At 48.2% G+C, this 18,357-nt stretch overlaps 1 protein-coding gene and 1 pseudogene across 4 annotated transcripts in view; one reads left to right on the forward strand and one right to left on the reverse strand.

Annotated features, from left to right (window-relative positions):
• The window catches only part of B4galt5 (beta-1,4-galactosyltransferase 5), a 50,600-nt gene extending 32,427 nt beyond the window's left edge, over positions 1 to 18,173 (forward strand). For all 4 annotated transcript variants that reach the window (XM_021637757.2, XM_021637765.2, XM_060382801.1 and 1 more), the window contains exons 2-9: positions 3,072 to 3,206; positions 7,264 to 7,377; positions 8,405 to 8,529; positions 9,346 to 9,462; positions 10,217 to 10,404; positions 10,872 to 10,994; positions 14,711 to 14,812; positions 15,331 to 18,173. In XM_021637757.2, coding sequence (XP_021493432.1) covers positions 3,072 to 3,206; positions 7,264 to 7,377; positions 8,405 to 8,529; positions 9,346 to 9,462; positions 10,217 to 10,404; positions 10,872 to 10,994; positions 14,711 to 14,812; positions 15,331 to 15,478 — 1,052 coding nt within the window. In that variant the 3' untranslated portion in view covers positions 15,479 to 18,173. The remainder of the gene's footprint in view (positions 1 to 3,071; positions 3,207 to 7,263; positions 7,378 to 8,404; positions 8,530 to 9,345; positions 9,463 to 10,216; positions 10,405 to 10,871; positions 10,995 to 14,710; positions 14,813 to 15,330) is intronic.
• Positions 13,442 to 14,206, reverse strand: LOC110548997 (large ribosomal subunit protein uL22-like; annotated as a pseudogene).
• Positions 18,174 to 18,357: the final 184 nt, after the last annotated feature.

Below are 18,357 nucleotides of genomic sequence, written 5' to 3' on the forward strand. Positions count from 1 at the left end.
GGAAGGCTGGGATTGGCTTCCTCCAGAACTCTGTGTTCACCTAGGTTTGAAGGTTTCTTGACCATTGTGGGTCAACAGCAGCCCCAGTGAAGCAGATGTGTATGGCTAAGTCTAGAAAGATCCATCTAGTTTTGTTCAAGACAGGAACATTGATGGTCTAGTCTAGCTCTGTCTAGTAACCATTTTATTCAAGCCACATGGTTCCTTTGTGAGAGCACAACAGAGCAGGGTGTTAGTTATAAGAGAAAAATAAATAAAAACAAAAAAGGAAAAGAAAACAATTACAGCTGGAGAGGGTAGTATACACCTGTAATCCTAGCACTTGAGGCTGGAGGCTTGTGAGTTCAATGCCAACCTGAAATATACAGCCAGTTTAAGGTCAGTCTGGGTTTTATAGGGGGAACCTGTCTCAAAGGAACCAAAGCAGGGCTGGGGAGATGGCTCACTGGGTAAAGTGCTCTATGTGCAAGTGTGAGCGCCTGAGTTCAGCACCTACATAAAGGCTAGCTGTGTCTAGTGTGACCTGTAATCCCAGCACTGAGCCAGCAGAGACAGGGGGCTTGATCTCCCAGAGCTTACTGACTGGCCAGCCTACACAATTGGTGAACACCAGGTTCAGTTAGAGACCTTATCTTTAAAAGTAAGGTAGAGAGATGGTAGATGAAGACATGATGCTGATCTCTGGCTTCCACAGGTATACTTCTTATCCCCATCAAATCCAGACCAAACAGAGCCTCTTAGTGGTAGAACCAGGGCACAGTGGTTTATCCTACCTCTCAGATGTCTGCTGAAGGCAGCCGGAGGTCACTGCAGTGCAGATGGATTTCTCACTTCTTTGAATCCTTCGGGAGGTTAAGAGAGACACAGCATTAACGCATAGTAAATGTGCACCCTGTAGCAGTGTGTCTCCAGGTGTACCCTTAGTTTAGTAGCATTGGTGTCGCCTGTGAGCTTGATACAACTTTTAGGTCCAACCCTGACTGCTCTAGTTTAAGTGCCTGGAAGCAGTTGCAGGAAACTGGCTTTCTGAACCCTCTTGGGGAGAGAGTTGAGCAAGAAAGAGTGAGATGGCTGCGACGGTGGAGCCCCTCTGCTAGCAGTGCCTTTGCAACACAAGGGGGTGGGGGCTTGTCTGCAGGATCCAAGAACTCTGCGCTTTCCGTAGACCTTTGTCTGGGGCCAGAGAGATAGCTCAGTTGGTAAAGTGCTTCCAAAGAGCCTGAGTTCCATCCATAGCACCCGTGTGAGAATGCCAGGCACGGGGCCTCGTGTTTATAATCCAGCGTCAGGCAGTAGAGACTTGGGAGTCCCTGGTGAGCCAGTCTTGCTTAATTGCTGAGCTTCAGGCCAGAGAGAAGCACTGTTTCAATGGAGGTGGTGGATGGCATTCTTGAGGATAACGCCCAAGGTGGTCCTCTAGCTTTCACACACATGAGCATACGTGAACATCTACCCTCACCCACTGAAAGAGCAGCTTGTTTTTAAGGTGATTTCTGACAGCTGGTCTAATAGTCTGTTGGAAATAAAGACCAGGTTATGTGAACATAGAACAATGCCACAGAAGCAAGTGAGAGATCCCATAGGAAGTTTAAGTCTTACGTTTAGTGGATGAGCTGTGGGCTGCCCTCCTGCCATGACCCTTCACTGCACCGAAAGGTGGAACTAGAAATGAGATATCAGTCTTGAACACAAGCTTCTCAGAGCTACATCTTAAAAAAAAAAAAGATTCTGAAGTTCTCTAGCCACAGGAGAGTAAGCCCTGTGTGTGTTCTGTTCTTGGAGGGTACGGGTGAGTGTGTCTCCCAGCACAGAGCTCTATTGGCTACTGTGGCTCTGAAGGGGTTCTCAATATGGACTAGTCTTGTGCTGAGTGCCTGGGGTCTCCACACTGAGCTGTCCTGCTTTGTCCCATCCATTCATTCCTACTGCCAGTGTAGCATAGGACTCTGGCTGAAAGGAGTGAATTGGCCTTATCAGGTCGGCTTTTAGTGCACATTATGTATGGGATGCAGTGATAATATCAATGCATGTCACCTAGATAGAGCTTGTTGAGCCAGAATTGGCAGCTCAAGGCTATGTGTGCTTAGCACAGAGGAATACCAAGACAGTAAGCTTGTACTGCAGCCTGAGGCCACGTTGGAGGCTCGCCAAGTGTTGAAAGATTCCACCTCAGACACTAACAGGGATGACTTGGAATGGGCCACCCTTGTAAATAAGCCACGGACTGAGTCATGCATAGCGGCTGGCCAGGGAAGAGTGTGTGACCTGGGGTGTGACTGCTTCCTGTAAAGCCTGAAGGAGCAGCTGCACCAGCTGATGGTGGCAGGCTCACTCATTACTCGTTTGCTCATGAGCAGTTAGTCTCCTCTGGTTACCTGAAGAGCACACGGCCTGTGCTTGCCTTACTGCCTTGGCTGTGGGCAGGGTGTCGCAGTCCACCATTCTGCAAAAGTGCCCAGATACAGACATTTCCATCTCTGGGGGAGCAGAATGGCCTGCAGCTTCATTCTGAGTGATGATCAAGTATAGTGGATGTGCTGAGAGCAGAGACCTTTGAAAGTCTTTTCAGGTCTGGAGAGATGGCTCAGAGGTTAAGAACACTGTTCTTCCAGAGGTCCTGAGTTCAATTCCCAGCAACCACATGGTGACTCACGACCATCTATACAGCAATCTGGTGCCCTCTTCTGGTGTGCAGGTGTACATGCAGATAGAGCACTCCTATACATTAATGAAGAAATTTTAAAAAGAAAATGATTCTTTAAAAAAAAAAGTGTTTTTGTTAGTCTGTAAAGGTCTTTCTGATTGTCACCGTGCTAGAAGCCACTGTGAATGTTTGCAGACCAGGTGGGACACAACTGCAGTTTATGCATTTCTCAGCCCCAGAGCCCTACTGGCCACCCAGGAACTGTGAGACTCCTGAATTCAGGGTGGAAAATAGGGATGAGACTGTGGAAGTTTTCAATGCTGAGAGAGGTTTTAAAGGTTCAAAAAGGAAGGAAAGCCCAAAAGTTGTATGGTAGACGCTTTTGCCCATGTTTCTTAGTCCACTCTCTTCCACCCTCTTTCCACAGTGAATACCTACCTCTTCATGGTGCAGGCTCAGGGGATCCTGCTTCGGGACAATGTGAGGACCATTGGTGCCCAGGTGTATGAGCAGGTGGTCCGCAGCGCCTATGCCAAGAGGAACAGCAGCCTGAATGATTCAGGTAAGCTAGTGAAGAGGCAAGGACTGCTACTCCCAAGAGAGGCAAGCAGGGCTGGTCCAGGAGTCATCATCGCTCCTCTGTTCAGGATGTGTTAAGGTGACTAGAAGGCAATTCTCTCTGTTTCTCTGTCTCTCTGTCTCTACTGACTTCTGCAGGCATCTGGCAGAACATGAGTTCATGTGGACATATGTGGTACCCAGACACAAATGCTGGCAAAACATCCATATATATAAGATAAATAAGTCCAAAATTTTAAATGTTTTGGACTGCAGAGATGGCTCAGTGGTTAAGAGCACTGTCTGCTCTTCTAGAGGTCCTGAGTTCAATTCCCAGCAACCACATGGAGGCTCCCAACCATCTATACTGGATCTGATGCTTTCTTCTGGCCTGCAGGTGACCTACAGATAGAGCACCCATATATCGTGTATATATGATAAATAAATTTAAAACTTTAAAGTTTTTAAAATAATTTTTTATTTTATGTATATTGGTGTCTGCCTGCATGTGCACCTGTGTGAGGATGTCAGATCCCCTGGAATTGGAATTACACACAGTTGTAAGCTGCCATGTGGGTGCTGGAATTGAACCTAGGTCCTTTGGAAGAACAGCTAACGCTCTTAACTGCTGAGCCATCTCTCCAGTCCCCTTAAAAATTTTTTTTTAAAGTATAATCTTGTCATTAAAAAAAAAAATCACAAAACAAAGGAAAGCATCTGTTTCTTACCCCCACTCCCAAGATAGGTCCAGTGCTCCTGGATAAAAGGCCTGGAAGTATTAGCCATTTGGCTCTTGGAAACCCTCTCAAAAACAACAGCAGTGGCCTGAGTTGAAAAATTCCCAGCTCTAGCCACAGAATGGGTGAGAGCCAGCTTTAGTGTTTGTAACACCTGTGTGAATCTAGAGGGTTGGGAAAAGGGACTGTCCAGAACAGTGAGGTGTAAAATAATTGTGCAGCCACCACTGCTCTGTAGGCCCTGCCCTTTCCTGGAGAGAGTCTTCTGCTTGGAGCTGCTGCTGAACCTTACGGGAGGAAGATGTCAGGGCCTTTTCCTGTGTGGCGAAAACAGTCCCCTTGAAAGAAGCCTCTGTAACACACTCTTAAATCCTACTCAAGTGATGGGAACAGGGTGTGCACGCATCTGGGTGTGTTTGATGGTGTGAAGCCTTGAGTAAAAGAAGACCACGGGGTGGGGGTACTAGGTTGGGAAGCAACGATAAAGGACTGAAAATCGGTAATGCTACAGCAGGGAGCCTCAGTGTCCCCAGAGTCCCTCAAAGCTCAGGAATGGCCAGTGTCCTTAACCTTGGGAATCAGAATAAAGGCAAGCTGGGGAACAAGAGTTCCAGGTCATCCTGGGTCTCATAGCAAGATTGAGGACCAGCCTTGTATGCTTGAGACTCTTTCTCAAAAGATCAGAAAGGAATAAAGTGAGCATCCAAGACCTATGACAGCCAAAACTTGCTCAGCAGCCTGATACCTAGAGCCTTGTTCCCAGGCTGACAAGGAACTGGAGCCCTGAGAAGCATACACTGTAAAGCAGTTTCTTTGGGGTAGGTGCCCTTTTGTGCTCTGTGTCAGGGTGCTTAATTCAGGACTGCTGTTACGGCAAAGGGGTAGAATAGGTTTCTCTGGGGAATCTGACCAGATCAGTGAAAGACCTGAAACTAACAAGACAGTGGGCCTTTGAACCACAGTACCTAGCCAGAACACCCTCCCATGTGACCTCATGTCCACACCCTAATAGCTGTCTGACTTCCCACTCTAATGCTTAGCAACCCCTACTACTGAATAGATAAGTAAACACGGAACAGAGAAGGGAACACTAGCCACCCAGGTGATACTTTACCCTGAACATGCCAGAAACAGAGAGCATTGATTTTCCAGCCTTGAAAGGCCCATGGAATGGCCACCACGGTCAGAAATAGATTCCCAGCAAGGCAAAGCCATTGGCAATTCCTGAACACAGGGCAAGCTCTTCTACTTTCAAAAAGTAATTACTGGCCACCTGCAGAGACCAGATGTTTGAACAGCACAGGCCACCTTCAGCACCACAGTCTAGAGGGCAGTGGACAGTTGTAAATGGGAAGTTACCTACAGTGCTGTAGCTCACCCACCATGAACCAAGGGAGAGAGAACAGATACCATCAGATACACTAGGTTTCAAAATCATATACTTTCTACCCTGCCCCCCTTCCTTTTGGCTTTTCCAGAAAGGGTTTTTCTATGTAGTCCTCACTGTCCTGGAGCTCACTCTGTAGACCAGGCTGGCCTTGAACTCAGAGATTCCCATGTTGGAATTAAAGTCCTGGAATTAAAGGTGTGTGCCACCACTGTCAGGTTCCTCCACCTGTCTTTTTTAATATTTATTTTGTATATTTGAATGTTTTGCTTGCATGTGTGTCTGTGTGCCATGTTTGTGCCTTTTTTCATCTGGATGAAAAAAGAAATAGAAAGGAAAGGAAAGGACATTACTGCTCTTAGGTATGATGGAGGAGAAAGTTTATTATAGGAATGTGGGAGAGCATAGCCAGAGGCAGATACATCTGGGAGAGGCCAGAGTAGTCATGACCCAGAGACATGTGGGGAGAGGGGAGAGGAGAACCAAGTACAAGCAGCCAGGAGGCCAAAGATACAAAAGGAGAGTAGCAAATGTCTGAGTTATCTAGGAAGAACCTCTGGAGGAAGGGCAGCCCAGGCCCTGGCTGGAGACTTCAGTGAAGTGGGTGGTTTTGCCAGCCATATTCTGTAACATGTAGGGACTGAGGGATGCTGGGAGAACCTGGAGGCCAGGTTTGCTTTGATATGCTAAATAGGTACCTTAGGTGCTTGTCCAGAGTTTGAAACTGAACATCCACAGATGCTAGAAGAGTACTTTTGCTCCCCAAGACCCAAGTTACAGATGATTATGGGCTGTGGATGTTGGGAACGGAATTTGAGTCCTCTGCAAGAACAGAGTGCTCTAACCACTGAGCAATCTCTCCAGCCCCCTTCCCCTTTAGGAGGCTATGGGAGTTCCTGCTCCATAGTGAGTGAGAAGAAACTAGAACTTTCAAAAATTAGGTTCATCAGTGTCCTGTTCTTTAATTACCTCCCCCTGAGGGGGGTGGGGAGCAGCCTTACCAGGCCACAGAGGAAGACAATGCAGCCATTCCTGATGAGACCTGATAGACTAGGATCAGATGGAAGGGGAGGAGGACCTCCCTATCAGTGGACTCGGGGAGGGGCATGTGTGGAGAAGAGGGAGGGAAAGTGGGATTGGGAGGGGATGAGGGAGGGGACTACAGTTGGGATACAAAGTGAATAAACTGTAATTAATATAAAATAGATAAATTTTTAAAAAAGAGTAGTAAAAGGAAAAAAAAATTAGGCTCAGTCCTGCATATGGGATAAAGGCTATCCTGAGGCACTGGTGAAAGGTTGGGGGGCGGGGGAGGGCCACCCTTCTCTGGGAGGCAGTACATAGGGAGGGCACGATGCTAATCAGGAACAATTCCATGTAAAACCAAGGTAGCAGAAGATGAGGATGGCTCCAATAGCATCACCTTCCACACTCCTCAGCTATGACTAATGTTCATGGCATCTTCCCATTTACACTGAACATTGCCCTAAAGTCCAGTTATGGCAAGTAATTGGAAACTTAGGACAGGAAAAGAAAGGCATGACGCTGGCCTACCTCATCTAGAGTGAGTCCTTGGAGGTGGTGACCAGAAGCAGGTCAGCAGGGTAAGCAGCTTGGCTGTGAACGGGTGCCAATGGCAAGCTGTTCAGAGGTCGGAAGTGCTGGTAGAGTAAGAGACGGTGGGGTCTGTACTGCTTATACTTCATCTGATTCCCACTGGCTGTAAACTGGGTAAACGTAAACAGAAGCCCACAGCGCCAATTTAAGTGGGAAGGAAGCCGTTATGGCAGTCCTCTCTACTTCCTTCCTGTAAATGGCTTCATATTTTCAGCTTCAGCCCTGAACCACCTGCCCCCACAAGCTACAGAGCACTTCTGAGGGGCTGGAGGAGTCAGCACACCAGTGCCCACCTGCGCTGCCTTTCTCTTCCCTCCTAGATTATCCTCTGGACTTGAACCACAGTGAAGCCTTTCCTCCAACCACGACGTTTCTTCCTGAAGATTTCACCTACTTTGCCAACCACCCTTGCCCGGAGAGGCTCCCTTCCATGAGTAAGTAGATCCAGCTTGGCTCTGCTGCCTCAGCACAGCTGTCTGGTTAATGTGGAAGGGAGAGTGTGACCAGTTGGCCTGCCCGCCTGCCTGCCTGCCTCTGTGGATAACAAAACTGTTCCTAGCCCTGGAGTTGAGGCTGTAGGAATTCCTTGTGCCCCACCTCTTCAGCCCCACCTGCTGCTGGTGACCCACATTCTTGGTGGTGCTGTGTTCTGCCCTTTGTCATGACCCTTATAGGGTATGTCCTGGAGAAAGATCTGGCCATTAGTTTTGGTTATAACAGGGTTGATGCAGAAGACCTCTGCCCACCTTTCTTTCTTCTCTGTCATACTGTATTCTCACTTGTTCCCTTCCCCCTCTGCTCACCCCTTACTGGCTAGTTGCTGGAAGTTATTTTTCTTAACAAAATGCTGGTTTAAAAAAATTTAAGCCATGTGTGGTGACCATGCCTTTAATCCCAGCAATAGTACTCCTAGCTGTCTTAGAACTCACTATGTAGACCAGACTGGCCTTGAACTCACAAAGATCCTCTTGCCTCTGCCTCCCAAGTGCTAGAATCAATGCCTGGCTTCTGTAGCACTTATTGTCATAGTTTCAATTTTGGGGCATTGTCAGAGATGAGTATTCTGAGTTTGGGTACCTTTAGCCAGAATCCCTACTTACTGGTGGATAAGGTGAGACAGACAGCTGGCCTTGCTTCTGAGTAAGCTGGCAGGCCTAAACACTCTTCTGTTCCTCTTCTCCTGTTGAAGTTCAGCTGCCACTTCAGAGGCTTTCTGAAGGGCATGCAGTTTATTGAGAAGTGAAATTGGAGCTCCCTATAGCAAGGAGGGGTCTTAAAAAAGAGTTACCTCACTTCAGTTTCAAAATTTTCATTTCTTTCTCCACTTTGGCAGAAGCAGGTCTCTAAGATGTTGTATCTTTGGTATACTTCTTTGCCTGTTGGCAATAACACTACAGTACAGGGTGGAGAGCTGGAAAGCAGCTGGGAAACTCTAATTGTTTCTCCTCCCTCTCTGTTCAGAGGGCCCGATAGACATAAACATGAGTGAGATCAGAATGGACGATATTCACGAGCTTTTCTCCAGAGATCCAGCCATCAAGCTTGGAGGCCACTGGAAGCCTTCGGACTGTGTGCCTCGGTGGAAGGTGGGTTATGAGTCAGACCCCAGGTGCTGGGAGCCCATCTGGGATTTCCCGGGTTTGAGAGCTGTGACGACAGGGAACTTGCACCCCGCCTCTCATTTTCGAGAACTGGCTTCCCCAAGGACTCCTGTAGCCATAGAGATTGGCAGCACCCTGATGGTGTCTAGGGGCACTGAACCCCTTTGTTCCCAGGCAGGGTCATTTGTAGGAGGGAGGGCCGGTAGGTTGATGCATTTGTGGGCTGTGTCCCTGCAGAGCAGTGCTTCCTGCCCGGTCTCCCGGCTATTAGAAGATAAGTGGACTGTAGTGCAGTTATCCAGCTGGACACTTAGGCCTCTATAGGCTGACTGTATCAGGAGAGGAGGCAGCAGCTTAAGGCGCCTGCCTTGAGCAGGTGTTTAATAAAGGGCTTGTGTGCTGCTGGCCCTGTGGGGGGAGGGCCATGACATCAGCCAGGGAATAAGCTTGGTGCGGTGGCAGCAGGTGTCCACAGATGCACGGTGTGGAGCAGAGCTTTGTATGCATTGGCAAACTTTGCTCACTTGTGTTTGCACCCTTCTGGAGGGACCTTTTTGCTGCGTCACCATGGGTATATATGCCTCCTAGAGCTGCAGTCCAGACAGGATCCAGTTAGTTCCAGGCTGGCTTTGCCTGCACAGCTCAGTGTTAGAGGATGTCAAGAACAAGAGAAGGGGCTTCTCAGCACTCCCCAGCTGTTGCTCATCCACGCCTACCCTTCTGTGTAGCAGGGCAGAGAATTGACTGGGTAGGTCAGGCCAGCAGCTAACTGCTATCTCCCTTTCCTGTGATCCACTGCAGGTGGCCATCCTTATCCCCTTCCGAAACCGCCATGAGCACCTCCCAGTCCTCCTGCGACACCTGCTCCCCATGCTTCAGCGCCAGCGCCTGCAGTTCGCCTTCTATGTGGTCGAGCAAGTAAGTGGTCCTTAGTTCCTCTCTCCCTCTTCTGAGCCCTCAGTCTGGAATGATGCAAATGATACTGACTTCAGTGTGAAGAGCCCAGGGTGGCACTTTCCCAATGAGCTTGGCCCTTCCACATCAATCATTAATCAAGAAAATGCTCTTCAGACTTGCCTATGGGCCAGTCTTAAGGAAGTATTTTCTCCACTAAGAGTCCCTCTTCCTAATTATGTCTAGGTTTGTGTCAAGTTGACAAAGACCAACGAGCACATTCCTTTGTGTCTGTCTTGAGTGTGTGTTCTGTGGTAGTTCAGCTAGGCCATAACAAGTGTAAGCTAGTCTCCACCTGCTACAGAATTCCTCATTCTGTCCCTAGAGTGACTGTTGCAGTGGGGCCTTCAGAATAGACAAGCTGAGGTGAGCAGATGAGCACACCCTCTTTCACTACATACGTGTACACTAGTTAAGTGTACAAAGGAGATTGGTGACCTGGTAGGGATGGTGATGAGTAACGTAGACCTGAGACTTGCTATGCCTGGCCTGTCCCCTGATATCCCGTGGCTATGGCCTCTGTCTTCAGCTGCAGCATGAGTTGGTGCTCTCTGAAGAAACAAGACAGAGTTTAGTGGACTCCCTGGACAGCTGTTAACTGAGCAGTGCTGCCCAGATTCTGTGGGCCCAGGAGTCTTTCCATTTGGCTCCTAGGCGCCCCTGTGGTATGCAGTGAAGGGAGGAAGGTCTTTTCTTAAGGAACCCTTTGTTCTTTCAGGTCGGTACCCAGCCCTTTAACCGAGCCATGCTTTTCAACGTTGGCTTTCAAGAAGCTATGAAGGACTTGGACTGGGACTGCCTGATCTTTCATGATGTAGATCACATACCTGAGAGTGACCGAAACTACTATGGCTGCGGACAGATGCCCAGGCACTTCGCTACCAAACTGGACAAGTACATGTATCTGTGAGTGCCTCCTGCTCCTTAAGGCCAGTCACAGAGACCACGTGCAGTTCTGTAACCCGTTTTGTCTGCTGATGGGTGGCCTGCAGAGTGCAGTACAGGAGTTGAGCAGTGAGCAGGCATGGGGCCAAGTGTCACCATCTTGCTGTCTGCGGAAAGTGCGTTAGCAGTGTGACTGTGGGGGTGTGAAGTGGTTGGGTGGTGGTGGCCGGTGGTGGTGGTGGAGTAACTGAACACTGATTGTGGTCATGGTTGCACAACCCAGTGAGTACACACTGAGTGAATTCTGTGCTGTCATTCACTGCGCAATAAGGTTGTTGCAAACCTGATAGGAGCCTGGGGTGGTGCTCAGTTCTCTTGCCTGGCTGTGTGAGCCTCTAAATTCTGTTCCCAGCATTGCAGGAAAACAAAGACAAATTCATCAGGAAATTCAACTCTAGATCTTTTAATCCAGCTGGTTGTCTTTTCAGGCTTCCCTACACAGAGTTTTTTGGTGGAGTAAGCGGCCTGACTGTAGAACAGTTTCGGAAAATCAATGGCTTTCCTAATGCATTCTGGGGCTGGGGCGGAGAAGATGACGACCTGTGGAACAGGTACACACCCCACCCTCACCCACCCCACCCGCCACCTTGTCTTAGAGAGAGGAGCTATAGTGTGACACTTCGTATCTTCACAGCCACATCGGAACTATGCAAAATAGCCCTTTAGCCCGCTGTCAGTATAAGGCTAATGGGATGTTCCCTGCCCGAGCACCCTGCTCCACTTTTGCACGCTTCTGCCCAGGTTTTGTCCCTTGTTGAGAAGCCAGCACCTCCATAACCTTCCACAGCTGCGCTTAAGGAGCAGCGTCTTATTTTCTTTCACGATGGAGATGAATATTGGAAGTCAGATAAATATTGGAGTTTCAAAAATATAACAAATATTAAACAAGAGAAAAACCCTTCTAACTCAAACTAAAAAACATTTCTGTATCCCACTAAGGCAACTATTTTCATTATCTCCTTTGACATGTGAAAATAAACTTAAATAACAGCTTAACAATTTTTTAAGTAATAATATGGGGCTTGGAGAGATGACTCAGCAGTTAAGAGCACATATTACTTTCCCAGAACACCTAAGTTTGGTTCCCAGGGCAGATAGTGGGCAGCTCCCAGCTGTCTGTAACTCTAGCTCTGGAGGATCCAGTGCCCGCTGTAGGCATCACTCACGTGCACATATCACACACAGACGTACACACCACATACACACAATTAAAAATTTAAATAAATTTGAGGCCAGAGAGATGGCTTAGTGGCTTAGAACACTTGCTGCTCTTGCTGAGGACTTGGGTTCTCTTCTCAGCATCCACATGGCAGCTCACAACTGTCTGTTTTAACTCCAGTTCCAAGGGATCCCGTACCCTCTTCTCACCTGCAAGAGCACCAGGCATGCAGAAAGTGCATGTATATACAAGCAGGCAAAATACTCATATACATAAAGTAAAAAAAAAAAAAAAAGTTTTCAATACTTAAATGTTAGAAAGAAAGATGATAACAGCTGGGTGTGATGTTTCCTCAGACCTATAATTTCAGTGCTTGGGAGGCTGTGGAGAAGAGAGTTCTTTGAATTCAAAGCCAGCCTAGGCTACCCACAAGACTCTTCCTTCATAGAACAGGGGAGAGAAGAAGTATGCTTATTGTAAAATTCATATGAGAATAAAAATAAATTGTCCCAGCCTGTGCACCCCAAAACATCATCATTGCCATTTCAGTTTGTCTTTAAAACGTGGTGAGTGAATCACATTAGATGTCTGTGTCAGTGTCTCAGACCTGTCAGTGGCAGTGGCCTCAGTCTCAGGGTAAGCGTCACTGCCGGGGGAGGGAGGGTGATTTGTTAGAGACACATCATGTGTTGTGTGGACTATCTGAAACTTACATAGCTTCCTGCTGCCATGTTTGGCCTTCAGTGTTCTCGAGCATGCCAGTGTTGACTTAGCAGATCATCTTGTTTGCACTAGTGCTTAGAAAAGGCCTTAGAAATGAATTTGGTCAGAATGCAATGTGTTAGGGCCCTGAAGCCGTGTTACAGCAATGTTTTCCCATGTTCCCTGTGGCTCTCTGTGCGCTAAGTGCTGATGTTGGTGGAACCTCCGAAAGGAGGGTGGACTGACTGCCTGGTGACCTCACAGATGTGTCCCTGCAGTGTTGGGGGTCATCTTGAGTGAAGGTCTTTCACCGAAGCTGGTGCTCATTGCTTCTGCGAAGCTAGCTAGCACTGAACTCCAGGGATCAGCTGTCGGCCCCTCTGTTCCCTTGCACAGTGCTGAGGTTATAGCCACCCAGCGCTGTGCCCAGCTTTTACATGGGTTCTTGAAGATCCAAATTCCAGTCCTCATGTTTGCATGTTTGACACTTTACCAACTGAGCTATCTCCCAGCCCCTAGGCCATCATTTTCAATAGCAATTATGTGATCTTGCCTCAGGCAGAAATGCTAGTTAATCTTCTGCTGGTGGGCATTTGTGGGGGTATGCCATCCTTTGTTCACATGTGCAAGTATTTCTCCAGATTAACTAAATGCCTAATATGACTACACAGTCGAGAAACACATTGTGACAGGTGCTGGGCTGTACTTCAGGGATGGAACGCTTTTTAAGCATGCACCAGTCCTGACTACACACACCCGCACTTAAGAACAGAAAGGGCTGGGAGATAGCTCAGTTGTTAAAGTTTGACCTCTGAAACATTGTTTTTTGTTTTTTTTTTTTTAGAAAAGGCTGAGAGTGGTGATTATATTAGTTACTTTTCTGTTGCTGTGATAAATCACTAAGACTAAGTAAGACCAAGGCAATTTAGGAAAAGAAAGAATTGAGAGGATTAGAGTTCATCAAGGCATGGGAGCAGGCTGCTGAGAGCCTCAGCCTCAAGCATGCAGTGGAGAGAGAAAACTGGAGATGGCTTTAAATTCCCACAGCCCACTTCCAGGGACTGGCTTCTTCCAGCAAGGCCACCCCCCCCCTTTTTTTTTTTTACTTTTATCTGCATTTATTTTATACTGAATTTATTATTCCCGTGCCATCAGCTCTTGTTTCTTCAGTTTCTTCTGAGATTTTTTTTTTTCTTCTGTGCAGCCTCCTCTTCCGGCTTTGGAGCAGTTTTTTCCTTTTCAGTGAGGATCATTTCAGTATGGCAGGGGGAGCTCAGGTATGGGTTAATCCGGCCATGAGCTCTCTAAGTTCCATGGCACATCTTAGGTGCCTTGTTCCCCTGGATATGTTCAATGACTAGAGCATCTACACCTAGACCCTTACGTTCAGCATTACTCTTTGCATTTTTAAGCATGTGCAGCAAAAATTCAGCCCTGACTTTTGGCCACCAACCCTGAGTCCAGCCCCACAGTTTGGCCTGGGTACACCCCCTGACTCCTGCATTATGTCACCAGAAGGGCACATATTGCTTCTTTAAAATGACATCTTTCAGACACTTGGTGGCTTTTCCAATATGCATACGCTTGGTGGCCTGGGCAGTTTCCCGGGTGTTCTTAAAGTGAACATGAAGATTTGAACCTCTGGATTTGCATGATTTTGTAGGATTTTCAGGGTCTAGAGAGTAGCGAACCATCTTCACGGATCACCTCTGGCTTTCAGGAAGAGGAAGCGCGAGGGCTGCTGGGAGAATTCCAAGGCCACACCTTTTAAGCCTCCGAACACAGCCCTGCCAGCTGGGGACTAAGTGTTCAAATGCTGAAACCTGTGGCATGCATTTCTCATGAAGCTACCAGTAGCATACAGTTTCAATCCCAGTCCTCAGAAGACAGAGGCAGGAGGATCTCTGTGAGTTCCAGGTCAGACAGGTCTATATGGGGAGTAAGAAGAGGTACACAGTGAAACTGTCTCATAGATAGATAGATAGATAGATAGATAGATAGATAGATAGATAGATAGATAGATAGATAGATAGATAAAAGAGGTTGCTGGTCTTAGCAGCAGTGGGAAGTGGAGACTGCAGATCTTCTGGGCTGTTCAGCCACAGTCTTGCCTATGGGGTGAGCTCTAGGCCAGTGAGGGACCTTGTCTCAAAAAAGAAAAGGTACATGGTGCCTGAGGAATGCCATGCAAGGTTGTCTTCTGATTTTCACAGCATGTGTGCTTGCATATGCACACGTACACTCGCACACACACGTACACACAAGAAATGTTACCTGGTTAAAGTAAATATCAGATCAGTTAGATGAGTGAGAAGATGCTTGGACATTGTTGCAATAAGGCATCTTGGAATTTTACTAATCTCTGGGTCTACACTATCTTACTGCTGTCCCTTTGGTTTTGGACAGGGTACAAAATGCAGGCTATTCTGTGAGCCGGCCGGAAGGGGACACAGGGAAATACAAGTCCATTCCTCACCACCATCGAGGGGAGGTCCAATTTCTTGGAAGGTTGGTACTATTTACTGGTTTCTTATACAACTTTTCTCAGCAGCTTTCACTACTCTCCTCCCTCAGCTTCCTCAGCCTATTCTGTTGCTTTTGTCATCTTGGGCGGCATGTCTGTTTAGCCAGCCTGGCCTGTGGCTCCCCATCTTCCTGCCCTTGACCCCTAAGTGCTGGGACCACTGGCTGTACCACCCCGCTGCCCCAGCTGTGTGGCTGTATGGCATAGGTGTGAATCTGTTCTGATTAACCAAGGGTAGGCATTTTGGGTGACCATTGGTGAGATTCAGATACCTGGGTCTCTTCCACAGCTCACCTTCTGCTAACCCTAAGGGAGTGGCAGGGCTCTAGGCCTGGCTCCTTTTTGTCCTCTCCTGTTTGTCTCTGGGCTAGTCTCTGGAGCCTCCATTTTCTTGGGCCTTAGAGGCATTAGATAGCTCCTGTAAGGATGGCACAGGCAGCTGCCCTGGCCGTGTGAAGCTGAGATGCTGGCTCCAAGTCCCTCTCCATCTTCCGCTTCCCAGGTACGCTCTGCTGAGGAAGTCAAAGGAGCGGCAAGGGCTGGATGGCCTCAACAACCTGAACTACTGTGCAAATATCACATATGACGCCTTGTATAAAAACATAACTGTCAACTTGACACCCGAGCTGGCTCAGGTGACTGAGTACTGAAATGCAGGGAGGAGCCGCATTCGCCTACCCACCGCCCCCTCGGAAGGGCTGTGACGCGCCATCCTGGGGGTCAACACAGGAGGAGAACAGAAAGAGAGTGGAGCGCAGGACCATAGGGTTCCAGAAAACTGTCACAGAGCACACGCACAAAGGCCTTCGCTGTAGGCCCAACGGGGACAGGAGGCTTGGGGACACCTGTCAACAGCACTGGCTTCTATTCTACAAGACAGATGTCTGCCCTGCTGCTCTCTTCCGTCCCAACCCAGGTCCTGTCTCAGCTGCAACCTCTAGAATTCCAGGGCCAAGCTAGGTGCCCCTTGGATAAATGGATGGCCGAGCCCAGAGGCCACCATGGCTTGAAGCAGATGGACCGCCACACGGTTCTCTGCATCTCTGGTGTTCTCTTTGGTTTTCATTTAGTTTAGTTCAGGGTTTTTTTGGGGGGGGGTATTGAGGGTAGAGGGGAGGGACCTGGGGTGATAGACACGTAACAGTCACTTCTTGAAGAAGTGTAATTGTAAATAAGCCATGTAAAATGCCTTTTTAAAGTTTAATTTTATAGCTGGCTCCACTTCAAAGTGAGGGCTTCATATATTAGATCACCTTGGGTGGAAAACATGACTCAGTTCCCACGCAATTGAGTGTCATCTCCCAAATCCCTGTCAGCTGGGAAGGAAGTGGATGCAGGGCATAACAAAGAACCTCCTGTCACTACAGCCCCACATCCTCTCCCCTCCTCCCTCTATAGGGTTTTCAGCAGCGGAGGAGCTGGCAGAACCGCTGTTAGGGTACAGTTCTCTCCTCTCGCAGACCCCTCAGAGCTGGGATGTGTGGGGCTGGAAGAGGCAGGGCTCAGGCTTGCCACTCCAGAGTGGCAGGGGCTGGGGAACAGAAGGTTCGAGGCCAGTGTGAGCTACACAGCAAGCCCCAGGCCAGCCTGTGCTGTGTAGCGTGCTACAACTCTCTGGACTTTTTTTGTACTTCAGTGTCTCACACACAGAGTGGCTGCTGGGTGACTTGCCCCTTTTTTCTTTGGAACTTGGCCACAGTTTCTCAGAGCTGTGCCTGTATGACCAGATGGCTTCTGTGATTTCTGTTTCCCTTTTTGGTTTCTGGGAAGAAGCAGTTGATTGGGAAAGGCTCAGCCAGGGAGCAGGTGGCACTGGGGTGTGTCAGCTGGGGTCCAGGAGACATCTCACCAGAGCTTTGACAGGAAGCCCAGCAGATTGCCCCTGCTTCCTGTCTGCCCCTGCAGCAGCCCTCTGTCCCTAATGCAGGGATCTGTGTGTGGTGAGGAGTGCTTTCTTCCGGCCTCCAACTTCTGCTTTTGCCTTCAGCGCCCTCGATGTTCATGGTTTACATGGGTGGGTGTGGGTGTGTAGATACGTGGGGCTGGGGTTTTGCATCACACAGTTGGTTCTGAGGACAGATGATCCCCACAGACTGTGGGAGTGATTGGCCAGGCCTTGTGTTGTTTTTTTCCTCGTTTTTGTTCTTTTTGTAGAATAGAGTGGTATCTAGGGAACAGATGGCATTGCATAGTGCTTCCCGCTCGTATGAGAGAGCAGGTGCCTGCCCTTGAGAGCGCTGGTGAGCCACGGCATCTGTTTGCACTGGGCAAGGAGCTGCATGGCTGCATTGACTTGCCTTTGTCTTACGGTACACACAGCAATAAAGATTGTGTCCGTCCTGGTCTCCACCTTCTGCCCTTCTCTTGTCAGTTTTACAGTGCTGGGAGTGAAATCCATGGCTTCAGCTAAGCAAGTGCTCTGTCACTGAGCTGTGGGCCCAGCCCTCGCTCCCTCATTCTGTTTCCACACCGAAGGCCAGGAGCTGCTTTCATGGTAGAGCCATGGCGTCCTTTGGAGGGCTTCCAGGGAGGGTGATGGTACATGTGGCATGTGTCCTGCTCGAAGCCCTGTGTTCTCACACTTGCCACAGGGTAACTGTTTTGAGCCAAAGGCTGATACTTGATTTAAGAAAGGAAATGCCGATTTGGGGACAAAAGAAAAGGTCTTTTTATGCTCAAAGTAGGGTCGCTTATATTCTTTTGCAATCATGTCCAAGTTTGTTTTTAGTGTGGACCATTAGTGGGCACTGTCAATCATTGTCCACCAAGTCACACACTGAGTGGGAAGCGTCACAGTCAAACCATACCACCAGGCCACACGAGGTCTGGGAATGCGCAAAGAAATGACAGTGAGAAGCAAGTGTGACCTTGGTGCATTTTGGCAGCTGAAATTTTCAATGCTACGGACAGTGACCCTTAAGCCGACCTGCCCTTGGCTGCCCTGTGTGTGGAAGGTCCCTCTTCATACAGGGTTTCTTTGGGCGAAGGGACATTTGTAAAACTTTCATTTTTGCTAAAACAGGGACTCTTGTCAGCACTTCCCCTTCTCAGAGGACAGGAGAGGAGCAGCGGCGCATGCACTGACTGTGCCCACGCCACTGACAAGGCATTGAACGCAGCCAGCTTACTCCATCATTACTTTCGTTTGTTTTGAGCTTGCTCTTTGTTTTAAAAGGTGCCAGGGGTACATTTTTGCACTGAAATCTAAAGATGTTTTAAAAAAAAAAACACTTTTCACAGAAATAGTCCTTTGTCATTACATTATTCACTCATGTGTTTGTACATTTTTGTATGTTAATTTATGAATGATTTTTTCAGTAAAAAAATACATATTCAATAACCAAACTTTGTTGTCTCTCTTTGTCTAATTGACTTTCAGGGAGGTTCCGTCCTCTTTAGAATACCACACACAGGGGACACCAGTGAATTGGAGGGAATTCAATTAATTGGATTGCTTCTAGAACATTATCTGTGGGTAGTCCTGGGCTGCGTTCTGCCTCATTCTGCTCACAGATTGTAATCACAGATA

Source organism: Meriones unguiculatus, chromosome 4 (assembly GCF_030254825.1).
Source record: "Meriones unguiculatus strain TT.TT164.6M chromosome 4, Bangor_MerUng_6.1, whole genome shotgun sequence".
Taxonomy (NCBI): domain Eukaryota; kingdom Metazoa; phylum Chordata; class Mammalia; order Rodentia; family Muridae; genus Meriones; species Meriones unguiculatus.